Source organism: Excalfactoria chinensis, chromosome 7 (genome assembly GCF_039878825.1).
Source record: "Excalfactoria chinensis isolate bCotChi1 chromosome 7, bCotChi1.hap2, whole genome shotgun sequence".
Lineage (NCBI taxonomy): Eukaryota > Metazoa > Chordata > Aves > Galliformes > Phasianidae > Excalfactoria > Excalfactoria chinensis.
The window spans coordinates 14,433,401-14,450,428 of NC_092831.1; the positions used below are offsets into that span (position 1 = coordinate 14,433,401).

The 17,028-nt window shown below is 43.4% G+C and overlaps 1 protein-coding gene across 3 annotated transcripts in view; it reads right to left on the reverse strand.

Annotated features, from left to right (window-relative positions):
* The window catches only part of RBMS1 (RNA binding motif single stranded interacting protein 1), a 138,913-nt gene extending 131,951 nt beyond the window's left edge, over positions 1-6,962 (reverse strand). Inside the window, exon 1 of one of the 3 annotated variants that reach the window (XM_072342126.1) lies at positions 6,598-6,962. In XM_072342126.1, the coding sequence (XP_072198227.1) occupies positions 6,598-6,672 (75 nt within the window). In that variant the 5' untranslated portion in view covers positions 6,673-6,962. The remainder of the gene's footprint in view (positions 1-6,597) is intronic. The other 2 variants (XM_072342125.1, XM_072342124.1) reach the window with 2 other exon arrangements.
* Between the last annotated feature and the right edge of the window lie 10,066 nt (positions 6,963-17,028).

Consider the following 17,028-nt stretch of genomic DNA (forward strand, 5'->3'; position numbering starts at 1 on the left):
GAGCATGTATCTTGTATCTTTCTCAAACTGAAAGCATCATTTCATGAAAAACAGTGTATTTTATATTGTTATTTATTCTTGATTCTGGCTACTTAGAAGGCTGTAACTGAAAATGCAAATGTATTGACCTGCATTTTTCAGTTTACTACCATGCCTTTGTTCAAACCTCTTTATTGATATCACAACAAGTGTACTTCATTAGGAGCACTGAATCAGTAGTATCAATTATCTTACTGAGTAAGACTGACGGATCTGGTATCAACATTGATAGGACAGATTGCTGGGCTACAAAGCACGTTAGCAATTCTCTCAGGTTTTTGTTTGTTTCATTTTGATCATTTTATGTATGCCCTAAATAGAAATGTTTTGGAAATGTATTGCTTCATAGAAAAGTAGTTTTAAAGAGTGCTTAACTACATTGTGTTAATCTCCACTGGAAATTTTCAATAATTTGGTAAATCTCTGTGTTCCTTCAGCATGAAGTGGAAACTTAGAAGTTTACCCACAGGAAATTTCATCATTGATTGAGACCTGCCTTTTTATGCTCAAAGCAGCAGCAAAGCATTTTGAAGAACACAGTCCTTTTTACAAATAAGTGTAAGAACGCAAACAGCCAGCTCAGCTCTGGTTTATAAAGAAAACTATAATCATTACCAAAAGTAACAGTAAAGTTGTGAAAGAAAACATACTTTAAAGCACTATTTTATTGAAAGAAATTTAACTTCTCCCCCACAAACTTATTGCAAGCTTTTCATGACTGCCTTGGGATACTGCACTGAAGGTAAAGCTAGAAAATACATTAGTACAAATCAGACACGCCACACAGTTTTCATCTCCTGCGGTTGTTGCCCACTTACTTCATAGACCCTGATCACTAAAAAAATGATCTGAACACAGTTTTGGAATACACCTGGTGCCTGGGGAGATAACAACCAAGTACAACAGGAAAACAGCACTGAATAAGCTTTTTGAGCCTTTTTCAAGCCATATATTGGTTTACCACTTCTGCATAAAAGTCAATCCCATAATATCACGAGGCTCAGGATTTGACTCATACACCAGCAGTAAAGTTACTACAGAATCAAGTAGAGGGACTAAGATTTTGCTGACATTTGTTAAATGAGGCCAATCATGCAGTATCAAATTAAGCCCCAAGCACAGCGTACTCCAGGGATGAGTTTAGTCTCCAACTTCTTGAAATTACCAAGCTAATAAGAATCTGTCATTTCTGCCATTAATGATGTGAGGAAAATATTTTCTCTTTGTAATTTGCAAATTCAGCCTTTAAGCACACACACACACACACATATATATATATGGAGGTTGCATTAAGGTAGGAAAGTCAGAAAGTCATGGCTTTTTAAACCACTCTTAAAACAATTCCGTAGCAAAACATACAAAACAAGCACATCTTAAGGGCACTATCACTGCCTCCCCTTGATAACAGCCCTGAGCACACCATCTACACATTACACTGCCTCACTTTGTCTCTTCCCAAATTATGAACAGCATGTTATTGCAAATCACCTCCAAATGAAACACAACCAGCAGATCCCAAGCACTAATCAAATTTCAAAGAAATAATAAAACTTTGTGCATTTGAAATCAAAAGCAAAACTGACACTGACTTCAATGAAGCCAGTCTTCACAATGAAGACACTGTGAAGTATTTCTGCACTTTGTGTATCTTTATCAGCATCAGAGTGATTTACAAAATTACAGTGGTGATGCACTTGAACACGCAGTACATTCACACACATCCTTCCTCACTCCACCAAACAATGCCATGCTTCCAGTGTGGAGTATCTGGGCTCAATCTTTAAATTATTTCTATTAACAGCGTATCTGGTTGCATCTTGCTTCTGGTGTGTATTTACCCATCAGACTAATCTGACGTTACATCTCAAGTGAGGCCGTGGTACAGGATAATTCAAGGCAAAATTGGAGTATTTCAAGGCAAGGAGGACAAATGCATGCACAGCAATGTGCAATCTTTGCCTGATCCATTTCTAGTAAGGATTCAATTTCTGAAAATACAAGAATTATTTTTCTGAAGAGCATATTTCTAGTTCACAGCAAGCTACCCAAACTAAACTTTAGAAGTTAAAAGGAGCAGTAACTGGGACAAGGACAGAGATCTCCACTCAAACGAAGGCAGCGGGAATGATTACATAAACCAGCCACTGAGATCAGTCACAAAAAGTCAGTGGCCTCTCAGGTGAATGGACACAAGCACTCCCAATTCTGGAACAGACGTTTGGGAAAAGACAAAATGCTGTTCACTTTTCCCTTCTCCATTTTTTACATCCCCTGAGGTTATTAAATGGAGCTGGAGGGATCACTTCCAGCGCTTTCAAGTATTACGTCCACAATGTGGTGCACTTTCAGAAGGGGCTCTTTGGGTAGTTACGCCTAAGGGACACAATAAAACCTTTGCCTTGCAGGAATAGGAAAGAACACATTTAAGAGGCTAATGAGGCTAATAGGATCATGTATCTGTGTGAAAACAAAAAAGGTCTGCCTGCAGCAAACCTGTGCTTCCCCTCACCCCACTCCTCAATGGATATTCAAGCCCCGTCCAGAACCAGACACATCGGAATTATGGACAATTAAAAATATCACAAATGCGTATATTATTTCTATCAGACTTTATAAACACATTCACCCATTCTCTGTGTTCCTATAAACCCAACTTGCCTCTCATTGTGTACAGATTTTGCAGTCATAGGGCATATGGAGTAAAAATAAACAAAACTGATTAGAACTGGTAATCATCTATGCTGGTTGAAATGAGCTCAGAAGCCAGTAACACTTTTTAGAGGGCAGCAGACCTTTGCACAATGGCACAAACCATTGGGGTGTTCTGCAGCTTTTGCTCTAGAATCAGCAGCTCCTTCATCTGCCTGCTAGCTCTGTGCCCTGGATGCTAAACTGCAGATTACCCACAGCCTCCTAATAAGAAGGTTTCCTATCTGCATTGTAGCACTATTACAGCAAGGCCCCTTTTATCTGGTGTCCCACTTACTCTGCCATCAACAGGTTTGCACAAAAACTCAATGTTCCCATTTTAAAGTTCGCTGTCAACAGCCTGAAAACACATCTTTGACACGGTAGGATCTGCCTGCTCACCTCCTGTTTCCATCCATCCACAGAACTGCCTACAAACCTACACACAGTTCCGGAAATATTAGTTCTCCTAACTGCAAGGGCACTCATTTTGCAGCCACCAAATGACACAGTTGAGCAGCTGGAAGGATGACATAAGGAAATTTAGCAAAATTCACAAGATTTGTGAATTGAGTTGTTGTCATCTAATACCACGTGAAAGAGGTAGAACACGATCGTTATCTATTATCTATTGCTATAAAATGCCCACACTTCAAATAAATTAAGCCCTCCATAGGAAACACTGCCTTTTTCTACACTTTCATACACTAAGAAAATCTGTGTTATGATGCAGAAGTCTATCACTAGAATTAGACAGTTAGATTGTCACGTTATTCTCCAAAGAAAAAAAAAGCAATACGGACAGCTAGCACGAAGTCTTTGTAAATCAGTGTGTGTTGAGTCCCCAGACTCCTTTAGAACTGTAGGTAAAGGAAAACAAAGCAGAAATTCCCATCTGTTCCTTACTTGACCAAAACAAACAAGGTACAGCCTGAAGATGCCCATTTATATTTGTCTATCTGCACTCCAGCTGCCTGGCTTTTGTTACAACACTGCCTAGCATGCCTACCAGTCAGAATGGCATTTAAGGTTTAGTAAAACATATATATTTTAATTAGCATCATTTTCTAAAATGTCAGTGTCCACTGCACTTAGGAAATATTTTTGATGCTCTCTGACATGCCAAGCAATGTTACAATACAGGAACTGTCCTAAAACATATACTTATTAGAAGATGAAATATATATATATATAAATTGAGTAAAATAGTGTAAAAATGGTGTGAGCCCAGAAAATGCAGGAGGTTATAAAAGCTTTAACTTGAAACCATTTCAAACTTCCTATTTGCACGGCCATGATATTCATATTAAAAGCCTTACACCTTCTTCCAATGTTTATTTTGTTCATTTTATTTAAGTAAGCCCATGGCTTCCCTCACCTCTTTCAGTGCTGAACTCCCCATGATTAAGGGGAAGGAGGTGCTGAATCATGGCAACTGTTTGTATTTCCTCCCAGAATACGTGACTGAAACAGCTTCAATGCTTCATGGATAAGATTGTGAAGATCATAACAGATAAATACAAAATCTGTTCTTAAAATTTATAGCATATTTTGTAGCAATTAAAAGTCGACTGTATCACACTTAACCCTATGAACCATTAGCAGTGCATGCAACATCTAATGAGTATTTCTGAGCTCTCAATGGAGAAAATATATACATATATATACATCCATCTTCAAGTAATTTCTGTCATCTCCTAATTATCAGTTTGTGGTTTATTAGTCAGCAGATTTTCCATCATCACTTAAGGAAGGACAAGATGGGAAGCAAAACTTCCAGCCTCAGTATCAATTCCTTCCTCCTGTGTGACCATCCACTGCCCACCACACAGACGGCAAAGGCTATTAAGTTCTGTTCCAATGAGGTTTTGACAAGAACCAAAGCTCTCTCCAGAATTATTGACATATTCACTGCACTGGGCAGTGGTTCTTTTTAGAATCCAAGGAACACACCAACTGGAAAAGATAAATTCAATTATTTTTTCAGAGAGGATCCATAATGAGATTTCTTCCATTACTGAATTCTGCATGCTCGAATGTCAAAACTCAGGGGTACGGGCGCTCCTGCCCCCAGCAAGGGGCCACCTGTTCTCTTTCTTTTCTTTAAAACCAAGATCTCTCAAAGGAGATAACTTTAGATCCCAGATATTTGATTTCACGTGTGTAAGTCAAACGGCTGTGCGCTCTCCCTGCTGAAACAAAGTAACGTGATTTCAGGCCCTATCATTTCATAGCGAAGACTGCAAGATGTTTTGAAGATGTCCCTGGCTGTAATGCAAATCAATATCAAATTATCTGTACAGGAAACATTTTCAGAAGATGGTCCATCAAGCTTTCTCATAGGATCATGGATTTCTAGGACCATATCCTAGTAACTACAGTAAGCTATTAGAGCTCTCCTCCCTTTTCAATTATTTACAGGTCAGGAAAGCCAAGTGACATTGCTTTATGCATATTCAATGGTACAGACGGTTCCGAACTTACTAACGCCACATCAAATCACAAAAGTAAACGCTTCTGAACAAAGACATTTTCTCATTTGAGAATGCAGATACAGGCGTGCATCAGAGAGCGGAGTGATGCAAGGGGCTATCTGCCAGGCATTGTACTTTCCTAAAAATAATGCACAGAAATATCCGTATCTAAAGAGTGGTGAAGCGACACCTCTGCGGCATAATCTGTAAATGGTGACATGCTCTCCTGTTTAGCCCAGTGTCAATTACACGCATAGGAGATAATTACTCACTTCAAATCACCTAAAGACCTTCATCGTATTTCTGTCAATTTCTGTATATATGAAAGAACGTTTCAAAGCCTCCTCACTGCTGACTTGTAAAACGTCTCATGACTGTCAGACCAAATCTATTTTTCGGCCAAGCGCTATAAATTACATCTCACAATACAGTATCACAGGGCACAATGAACAGAAGAGCCTATCGTACGTGCAGATAAAGAGAATTCTTGTCCTCTCACTGCCATGCAGGCCGGGCACTTCCATGGAGGAAAAGGGGAAGGAAAAAAAAAAAAAAAAAAAGAAGAAGGAGGAAAAAATCAAACCACAGCACAGTTATAACCTCTAACAAAAAGTTCACACACTGAAGCCTCATATGGGTCCGTTTTGATTTGTGAGGAGTGACACTGGTGGTTGGAGAGGCTTATGCTAAATGTTCCAGACAGCTGATGCAACCACCTCTGCATCTGCCAGTTTGCAGCGTGATGCTTCTAGAGCAGCGTAAGGGCTGGCTGCTCTCGCAGCCTCAGAGGAGAGAAGGAAAAAATAATAAAAAAGACAAAAAGCTGGGGATCTAACACCGCTAGAACTGCTATAATCCATTTTCCGGCGCACGACAGCTACCCGTAGACTGCACGAACCGTCGGCAGCCGGCTCCTAAACGCCTTTTCAAGCCAGTTTGGAAACTGCGAGGCGGCTGCTCACAAAGGTCCAACTCCTCAGACAATGCGGACCCGCCGGCGCTCGGCCAGGCAGCGGTGTCCCCACCGGGGAGGAATTGCGGTCGCCACCGGCACACCGCGGCCGTGCCCCGCCGACCCCCGCGCGGCAGCGTGTCCCTTCCCTGGCCCAAAGCGAGGCCAACAGCAGCGGCTCGGGGCCGCCGCCCGAACTCTGGGTCCCCGCGCAAAGCTAGACGACGGCGACGGGGCCCGCGGAGCTCCGCTTTGCCGAGGGCGTGCGGGGGAAGGGAACACCGGGAGGATGAGGGTCCGGCGGGGCGGCGGGGAGCCGGCAGGAAAGGGCCGCCGGCTCTTTCCCGTCTCCGACCTCCGGACGATCCCGCCCGTCCCCTCCCCCCGGGCCGTGTCCGCGCCCCGGACCCCGTCCGGCTGCAGCCCCGCCACGCCGTGCCCTACCTTCGCCTGCAGATACTGGGGGTAGTAGTAGGTGGTGTACTGGGGGTACATCTGCTGTTTCCACACTTTGCCCATGAAGCTGGAAATGTAGCCTGCAGTGCAGGGTTGGGGGGGCACTTTAGGGGGCTCCGGCCGCCTCTCCGTCTCTCCTCCTCGCTGGCGGCGGCGGCTGCTGCTCCTCGGCCGAGAGCGGACCTTCCTCCTCCGCCCCGAAGCCACAGCGGAGCGGGCAGCGGGGGCAGGCGCTCTCTCTCTCTCTCTCTCTCTCTTTCCCCGCGAGTTGCTGCCAAGTCCCCGCCCGGCCGGGCCGAGCAGCGGCGGGCCGGCTGCGGAGCGGGGAGCTCTCGGGGCGGCGGCGGCGGTACCAGGCGGCGGGGCCGGGCTGGCGGCGAGCGGGAGGAGGGAAGGGAGGGGGCGAGGGGCGGTGCTTAGCCCCGCTCCGCGCCCGCCGGGTGAGCCCCGGGCCCGGCCGGCGGCGGGGCAGCCCTGGGGACAGTGCGGGGCCGGGCCGCGGGGAGCGGAACGGGGGGTCAGAGCTTCGGCTGCGGGAGGGCTGCGGTGGTCGCGCCCGCAGCCGGCGTGGCTCTGACCTAATTAGCTGGCTTGGGCTTTGTTACCGCCTTTGTGCGGCTCGAAGCGGAGAGGTGATGCGGGGCGCGGGTTTTCAGGAGGACTGGGGACGGTTTCGGACAACTACGTTTGGCTGGCGGCGAAGGGTCTGTCGGGCTGCTGGGATAAGAAGAAACCGCAGCGCTAAAGCCAGAACGGCAGCCACAGTACCGGACCGAATTGTCCGTCTGGTCCTTAGTGCATCCTTGCATTTGTACTTGTGCCAGCTGCGCCGGGTGCGCCTCAGCCTCGAGCAGGAAGAGTTCCTCTTGCAGGCAATACCAGGCACAGTTGGCTGTTTTCTCTCCAAAGGAGAATTTCCCAAACATCAGAAGCAGGGACCAACAACACTTCTTAATCTGCCGGTATTTATAATAAAAGCACTTAATCCAGCAGGTTTAGTTCTGAAACCGTGTCTTTTCTCCCCAAAGATAAACTGATCCTCAGAATATTAAGTAGATGCCACTTCTTTGTCACGTTAATCACGTTAATGCACCACTTATGAACAACATATATGCAAAGTCCATCACAACTGTTGGGTGTACAAGTGTTAACCAATCTGAATGTGCCTGCAGCAGAAAGAAGGATTTAAAAACTTAAGGATTTGCAGACATGCCAGTACAATAGCAAGGGCAGCCTTTCTGCAGCCATGAATCCCTGGAGGGAGCCGAGCAACGGGAGGGAAGTACAGCAACTCATCTGAAGCCCAGCTGAGCGGAGGACAATTAAGTGAATGACATTACAGTTCACCTGGCCAGCTGTTAAGATGTCTTTATAGTGTTTACCAGAGAAGAAATTTGTGTATCCTTTACAGGCCACAGAAATTAAAAGACTATTTGCATCTTTGTGAGACAGCTTTTTCTCCAGGAAAGCTGTATGAGTGGATTTGGATTTAGTTGTTGTTGTTGTTGTTTTTTGTTTGCCTGTTTGTTTTAGGTTTAGGCATGGCTGGAACAACTATGAGAAGAAGGGTGAGTGCAAAAAAGGCTATGGATGTCAGTAATTTGGTATCCATCATGTAGGAGTAACAGAGGTTAAAGTTGGGAAAAGCTGAGCAAAAGAGAAATATCGTGTCATTGAAAGGGTTAAGGAAGTGCTCCTGGAAAAGCCAAAATGGCCATGGCCAAAATCAGCTGCCTTCTGTTGGCTGTACTGGCGTTAATGCAGTGGAAAAAACGTAGAAGCTGCAGTTCTATCTGAAGAATGCAAGGTAATGTAGCTCCAGGGTAGGGTATGGTCAGAGGACAGTAGAAATGAAGTTCCACTACTTCGTGGCAAAATATGCTGCTGCAGCCCAGCTACGTGATGATATTGTTACAGATTGCCTCAGGAACGGCCAAGTTGTGGTCTGGAGTTCTTGGTTGAACTACAAAGAATGCAGTGCTGGCTTCTCAGCTGACAGGTTGTGGTGCTAGTACACTTTGTTTCTTTCTGAGAAAAACAGAACTAGTAAGAAGAAGAAATAATGATCAGGAACTGGTGGATCAACCTGTGGAGATTTTCTTGAGGAAAAGGAAAGACTAAGGAAGAGATGTGAAAGAAAAATACATGTTGTTCTGTAGTCAGCTAGAAGAGTGTTTTCCTAGAATCCAACTTCGTATAAACAACTACTGTAGTTGTCACAGTGTTGTGCCATCACAAGCAGGGAGAGAAGCATCCAGAAGAAAAAAACCTCTAGGAAATGAGGAGGGGGAAAAGGCAGCCTGTACCATTCCAGCACTGCAAACTGCAGCTGCCTCCAGCTTAGCTGTGTCGAGTTACTGAGGAGGGCTGCCAGGGAGAGGAGCAGCAATGCTCTGCCACAACAGCTCCTGGAAGTGATGAAAGAAGAAATCTGGCTGAGAGAGTATCTGATTACAACTGTAACAGCTAAAGCTGATCTCCAGGCTCCTTCCCAGTCACTCCCTGCAGGGACTTAGAATTTTCCCAAACAGAGCCTTTTGCTCTAAAGCTTAATCTCATCCCCAAACATGATCTGTTAATATAAGTGTGAGGCCAGTTTGGTTCCATCTTATTTCAGCCAGGGTATTTTCTTATAGCCTATCTACTGATGTTGGAATATCTAGTTGAATTTTTTAGCAAAGCTGACATCAAAGCAGTTAAAAATGAATAGTTTAATATTTATCACAGTTAATCTAAAATGTAAGCCTGCAACTTAATTATTGCAAACTTTTACAGCGCAGTGATCCCACTGACAGCTAATGAGAATTTGCAAATGATGCTCAGTTTTTGTTGAAATGAGATTGGAAAACATAATTATTTCATTGAAATTGTTTACATGAGTCTCCATTGCAGTCATTTTATTTCATTTTAAATATGATATCAAAAATGTTAACTGCATTAAGAAGGGTTAAGTAAAGAACTGTTAGGTGAACAACCTTAATTTAGCCTCACTGAGAAGAGAACCTTGCTTGTACCTTGCTTGTACCTTTATGACGTGTTTTTTTCATTCAACTTTAAAACACAAGCGCAGGCTGTGTGATACAGATGGGATGGCATCACAGTGGAGACTTTAATCAAATGACAAGTTTCTTAACTTTTATATTCTCAGTACTGTTTGCCTTTAGCTGCTCATTCTACATTCCTAGCCTTCAAATTAGAACTGCTTATGCTGTCTGCCAGTACTAACTCTTGTCTTCTTAATCAAATATTCAAAAGGTTAAAAATGCTTCTGTCGTTTACCCGCTGCACAAAGTGTAGGATTAAGAAGGAAGGTAAACACTGAATTGTGTACTGAGTGCTCACCGGACGCAAGTAGAGCAACCAAAAGAGCATTTTGCTTTAAAATCTGCCTTCCTAAAGAGCACACCAATGGAAGTGTGCTTTGGCTTTGTCAACGTTAGGGAAAAGGGTAATCCATGGTTTCATCCATATCAAATTTCACTGGCTGTTAACGGAACTTAAATATTACTTTTTTTTTTACCCCATTATAGTAACAGTCTGACTGGTCTGGTTTGGACAGATTGAAATATGATGAAAACACAGCTGTGATGGTGGTGCACAGGCCAGAGAAGCTCTGCATGTGCTGCTGTGTCAGAGGAGTTTAAGGGCAGCTTGGTTAAACCCAATCAATTGTTATCCACAGAGTAGGGGTGTTGGGTAAAAAATCCCATTTAAACTTTCCAGATTAGTTTAGGCATTTGGAGTTCTACCCTAAGGCAGAAAAAGTCAAATGCAGTGCAGAATAGAAGTGAAGTACATTTAATCCTCCTTCCTCCAGGAACTAAGTGAACTGCTTTACTATGCATCAGTTTGGGTTTTTGCACCAGTTTAGGCTGAAAGAGACAGGCACGTTTCTGCTGAAATCATTTTTACTTGGACACAGTTGGGAGTATTTGAACAACCAATTTTTTATTTTTTTTTTCTGGTCAAGATACCAGCTGGAGTCCTGGGAGATCTTTGTCTGCCCAGATCTCCTACAGAATGTGTGTGAGAGGGTGAGCAAGTCACTCAATTACCCTGTGCCTTACTTCCCCAGTTTGCAAACTGTGTCAAACATTCTTCTGTTCTTCATCTGCTTTGTATCTGTGCCTTGTGTGGCTGTAGGCAACACAAGGCACAGAAATAATTTGCTAGGAATTTGCCTAGCACGATTCGCATAAAGGTGCTAAAATAAATAGAGGCAATGGCAGCGCATCACCTGGGGATGTAGAGAAGACAGGTACTGCATCCTAATCTGCACATATGTGCAACAACAAAAAGATACAGTTTATACCCACTGATGATGGGTGAGGGCTCCAGAAATACAGAAATATTTAAGCCATGGCCAGTAACCTCTATGCTATTCCCCTCACCCCCAACACACACTTCTAATTACTTGAAAAATCTCCTTGTCATAATGCCACCCTCAGCCTCATGGTATGGCTCTGACTGCTTTGCAACACAAATGAAAGGCTCCTCAATCTGGGTCACAGTAGGCCACACTCCTAAGCACAAAGGCTAAATAAACGGTCTTTGTCAATGGACCACCAAGATGAAAAGCACTTGATTTTTTCATCAATTAAACCAACCTTTTAGACTTGATGGCTATTAACCTTTTCAACAAATTCTTAAATATTTATTTCAATTGAGTGACTCCAATTCTGTATTTTTCCAGTAGCCCCCCTGGCATAGCAACATTGCACCAAAACGCTGCAGAATGTGCCATGCTCCTGTCTTTGAGCTTCCAGCTGAGCCATGCGCTGCCCTGCTTCAGCTGCTCCTGACAGCTGCAGCCAGCTCCATTCGGTTTTGTGACATATACAAGGCTATACACTATTCTAAGGTTGTCCAACAGAAGTGTTTAACTGGCACTAAGACATCAGTATTTAGCATACTTCTGTATTCAGGCTTCCACTCCTGTGAAGCTCCATGTACACCAGGCAGTGCTCCCATTACTAGCAATGGATGTCAACAGAAGATGCAGCTGGGCTGCTCACAAAATCATGTCTGTGTTTGCAGATAAACGTACCAGTTTACTTTCACTGATTGCCACCTACAATTTTTTCTTCTTGTTTTTATAGGTCTGAGAGAATCAGTCATCTTACAAGCACTAGATATTCTGAGCATTTCCTACATTCTGGTTTATTTCATCGTAAAATGCTAATAAAGATGATTGCATTATACCAGCAATAGTTTTCTTTCAGCTTTCTTCATAAAACCTGTAAGTCATCTTTAATTGGTCCAGTTCCAAACAGCTATTTAATACATGGAATTTTTATTTAAATCACCTACCCAATGATGGCAAAAATTATCTGTCTTGTAGGCAAATGTTTGTCCTAGGTGGAGGCAGGTAAGAATCCAACTTCTATTCATCCATTATTTATGAGAAACTTCCATTCTGTGTCCTTCCTAACTACTTCAGAGTTTCTCTAGAAATTCTGTTTCCACCACACAGCAGAGGTGCAATGAAGGGAATAATTGTGCCTCTATCCAATCTTGAACAGCTATGGCTCTGTCATAATTACATTCCCTTTCAGTTTTCTCAGTTTCATGGCACTGTTTGCAATTCTTTTGCACTCTACACAAACGGTTGAGGAAGATACCAAGTCTAGCTTGTTTTGGGTGCAGCATGACAAGAAGTTCAATAGACATAGATAGAAGACATCTTATTTCTACAGACATTAGGGTCACATTGCACTGTCTTGAAGCATATCTTAAACAAGTTCTGAATAAAAGATAGAGGACACATTCCTCAATGTTCTTCTTTTTGGAATAAAATTATTCCTGACTATGAAATGCAAGCCTTCCAATCCAAACACAGTTGTATTTTACTCAAGTTCTGAAGCTCATGAAATATCTAACTATTTCTGGTGTCTCAAACACCATCTCATGTCACCATAGCAACATCTCCAGTGTCCCACGCTCTAAGCTTGGTCAAGGAGAGGGCTGTACATGGAGACTGAGTGGTTTAATTCACATGCTGGCCACTTGGCCTGGGCAGACCTCAGCTTCCTGACCTCTCATACACAGCACCAACTTTCTCATTTTTTTGCAGCTTTTGATTTTCATGCAACTTTCAGAACCATCCTACTCATGCCCATCTCTGTTCCAATGTTACCTCCAACTTAAATTGCCTGAAGGCTTCAATAGTTGCAGTATGGTGAGTGATGAAGAAGGAGATAATAATATTTCCAAAATAAAGCAGTTTAAGCCAAAGAGCAGAGGCTCTTTAACCTGTTCAGATATCAATTTTGACACCTTTCATGTCTTATGTAATTTAATAAAACCAGAAAATAATGCATTTTAATTAATTAAAGTCAGTCCTTTACCATACAGCCCAACACCCCTGCGCTATGAATCTCAACAGACATCCATCAGTGTAGGCAGCTGAAAATGGACAAGGAGAAGGATGAGGTACTCAACTACTTCTTGCCTCAGTCTTCACTGGCAACTACTCCCCCAGTGGGTCTGAAGGTGGAAACTGAGGATGCAATGTTTTTCCCCCATAAGCAAAGATCCAGTTTGTGACCTCCTGAGGAAGATGAACATTCATAAGTCTAATCATCCCAGTGAAATACGTCATAGTGTCCTGAAGGAATTGGGAAACATAGTTGCCAAACCACACTCAATGGCATTTGAAAAGTCATGGCAGTCAGGTGAAGACCCAGTGTCTAGAAAAAAAGGCAATGTTACAACCATTTTCACAAAAGCAAAAAAGATGATCTAGGGAAATGCTGACCTGTCAGCCTCACCTTTGTGCAGGGGAAGATCATGGAACAAATCCTTTTACTAAGGCACATAGAAGAGAGGGAGACGATAGAAGACAGCCAGCATGCCTTCACCAAGAGCAAGTCCTGCCTGACCAACCTAGTGGCCTTCTGTGATGCAGTAACTACATCAGTGGACTAGGAAAGAGCCACTGATGGCTATCTGGACTTCAGTAAGGCCTTTGACATGGTTCCCCACAGCATTCTTTTCCTTAAATGGGAAAGTTATGGACTAGTTGAGTGGATTGTTCTATAGACAAGGAACTGTGTGTGAGATCATACCCAGAGGATACTGGCTCAGTGGCTGCATGGAGACTAGTGATAAGTAGTGTCCCTCAAGGGCCAGTGCTGGGACCAATGCTCTTTAATATCCTCACTAGTGACATTGATAGAAGGATTGAATCCACCCTCAGCAAGTTTGCAAATAATACCAAACTGTATTATGTGGTCAACAAGCCTGAGTGGTGGGATGCCATTCAGAGAGATCTAGAATGACTTGAGCAGTGGGCACAGGAGAATCTTATGAGGTTCTACAAAGCCAAGTGCAAGGTCTCGTACCTGGGTTGTGACAACCCCCACTATCAGTTCAAGGTGAGGGATGAAAGGATTGAGACGTCACCTGTAGTACTGCATCCACATGTGGAATCATCAGTACAGGAGAGATATGAAGCTGTTTGAACATACCCAGAGAAGGGCCACAAAAAATGATCAAAGGGATGGAACACCTCCCCTATGAGAACAGGTTGAGAGAGCTGGGTCTGTTCAGCCTGGAGAAGGCTCCAGGGAGATCTGGGAGCAGCATTTCATTATCTAAAGGGGGTCTGCAAGAAAGGAGACAAATTCCTTAGCAGCGTCTGTTGTAATAGGACAAGGAGAAATGGTTTCAAACTAAATGGGGGAGATTTCAATTGCATATATGGGAGAAGTTTTTTACTATAAGGGTGGTGAGGCACTAGCACAGGTTGCTCAGAGAGGTGGTGGATGCCCCATCTATGGAGACACTCAAGGTCAGGCTGAAAGGGCTCTGAGAATCTGATGGAGCTGTAGATGTCCCTGCTCGTTGCAGGGGAGTTGGACTAGATGACCTTTAAGGGTCCCTTCCAACTCAAATGATTCTGTGATAATCATTGTATTATTTTGTGATGCTAATTCTATTTTTCTGTATTTTCTTCACACAGAAAGACATCTTTCCCACTAAGGGACCACAACACTGCCATTTTGAATTAGCTCACGTATTCAAGCTTCATTCATATTTCATCATGTTTAGCTTCATCACAAACAATTTGTAAATTGTTTGAACACTCAGATCTACACATACTCATATTAATGCTTACACTGAACTATTTCTTCACAGCTATTAAAAAAATAACATCTCATCACCCTTGAACTGCTGTAAAATGGAAGCTTCCTCCTCAGCTTTGAATCCATTTCTGTCTTCTCACACTCTCGTAGCTGAAATGCCAGACGCTCAGTGAAGTCGCGGTCGGTGATTCATTCTGGCTGCCGACCCTGCTGTGGAAGCCCCAGAATTCCCTGCTGGAATAGTTCTCAAGTGATGCAGCACTGACAAAGCTGAGTCGTGTACTTTCATTTATTTTTCCTTGTGCAGCACAGACAGTACTGTTTGTGCCGAAATGAAGGTGTGGAGCCAAGAGGAGCTACATATCCAGGGAGGCTATGATGTGTTTCCTAAGGGTTTGAAAAGTTTTTTATTATTTCTGAAGTTTCTGAAATGCTAATGGAAGAGTGTTGATCCAATAAGCTGAGATTCTTCTTTGTCCAATTTTTTCCTGTCTCAGCATCGCATATTTCAAGACGTGTGTCAGTGAAGGATATACCCCTTGTTTAAAATTTAGTTTGAAATGTTTTGGCTGCATCTCTCTTGTTCTCGTAGCATGCTGTGATAATGTCACAGTAGTTTCTGGATATATCTTGTCACTTTACTAAAACCAGTGTTTTAGGTCATTTCAAAACGTGAATCTGAGACATGGAGGGACTATGTGACTTCTATAACACTGTATAAGGCATAGATTTTGTGGCAGATAGCATGAATGGGATGAGATGGGATAGAATGGAATGGAATGGAATAGCATAGCATAGCATAGCATAGCATAGCATAGCATAGAATAGAATAGAATAGAATAGAATAGGAATAGGAATAGGAATAGCAATAGGAATAGGAATAGGAATAGGAATAGGAATAGCAATAGGAATAGGAATAGGAATAGGAATAGGAATAACAATGATTTTGGATATTCTGATTCTGAGGCTGATGCTCCAGTTTGGAACCATCTTAGGCCTTCGATCATTTTGCTGTTCTTAACATAAATGGAAGAATACATAAGTAAAATTTTTAATTCTCACTTGTAATAATTTTATATCTTGACCATTTTCAAGATGATCAGATTACCATTTTGTGATGGTTCTTCTCTTCCTTAGGATTCCACACGTCAGAAACATTGTGATATCAAAAAATATTTCAAATATTTGGACATAAGAGGAATATGTTATAAGATTTTAGCATTCAAAATTCTTTCCAGATCTTGTGTTTCACAATGCTTTACAAACCAATGTACATTTATTTTACTGGAAAGTTACCCAAATGAAAATACTGCATTTCCAGTTCTAGTCTCTGGGGCTTTAATCCACTGGGAAATGTAAGAATGTACTCACTGGTCGTGGGATAATATTCCTGTCAGATGCTAGCAATATTTATTGCATCATTTTATGAGTTTTGATTCCTTGTTGTATAAACTGATGCACTTTTGCCTCCATTTTCACTGCTAGAGGAGCAGAGGCATCAAACCACCAAAAATATGTTCCCAGGAGATCTGAAAACACTGTAAATAAACAAGCTGAAGCCTTGGCTGTAACCAACACATCTCTAGCAACGAGGAACGCTCATCACTTTTTTATTATTTTTTTTTTTTCTCAGAGAACTTACTATCAAGTGATTTCAAACCCCAGCGATCATTCTCACGGTTTATAGCTCGAGATTTTGATATTTTTATAATGGCTTGTTTCATTACGCTGGAATTAATGCTAGGAACGTGCAACGTTTCCTCGGTTTATGGCAATTTATGGGCTGTTTACAACCTAAGACTCCTCCGCAGGACGTAAAGTACGCGCCGCGCACTGCCAGCGTTTGCCGGTGCGCCCGGGGAAGAAAGCGCAGACCCCCCTTGCGCGGGGCCGGGAGGGTGGCCCTCCCTGCGGCATCGGGGGACGCACAGCTCCGCCTGCCGCCCGCCCGCGGGGTCCCGTTGCCGTGCGGGTCCCCGTGCCGCCCCGCGCCGTAACACCGCCACCTGCTGCGGCGGCACCGGCACGTGGCGGCGGGGATGCGGCCAGGGTAGAAGAGGCCGTCCGGCTCTGGGAAGCACGGGGGGTTGTCTCAAAAGGCGCAGCGGAGTGCTGCTGCGGAGTGCCGCGGAAGCTGGCGGACTCATCCACGTGTCCCGCGGCCGGTACGCAGCACCGTACGGGGACTCACGAAGCTGCACGGTGCCCGGCTCGTTACCGACCCGCTGTGCAGCGTTTTCTAGAAGTCCGTCCAGATTTTGGCCTTCCCCCATATCATCATGACTGAGGTGATAATGATTAATGACTTAAAGCTCATTATTAATACAAGAGT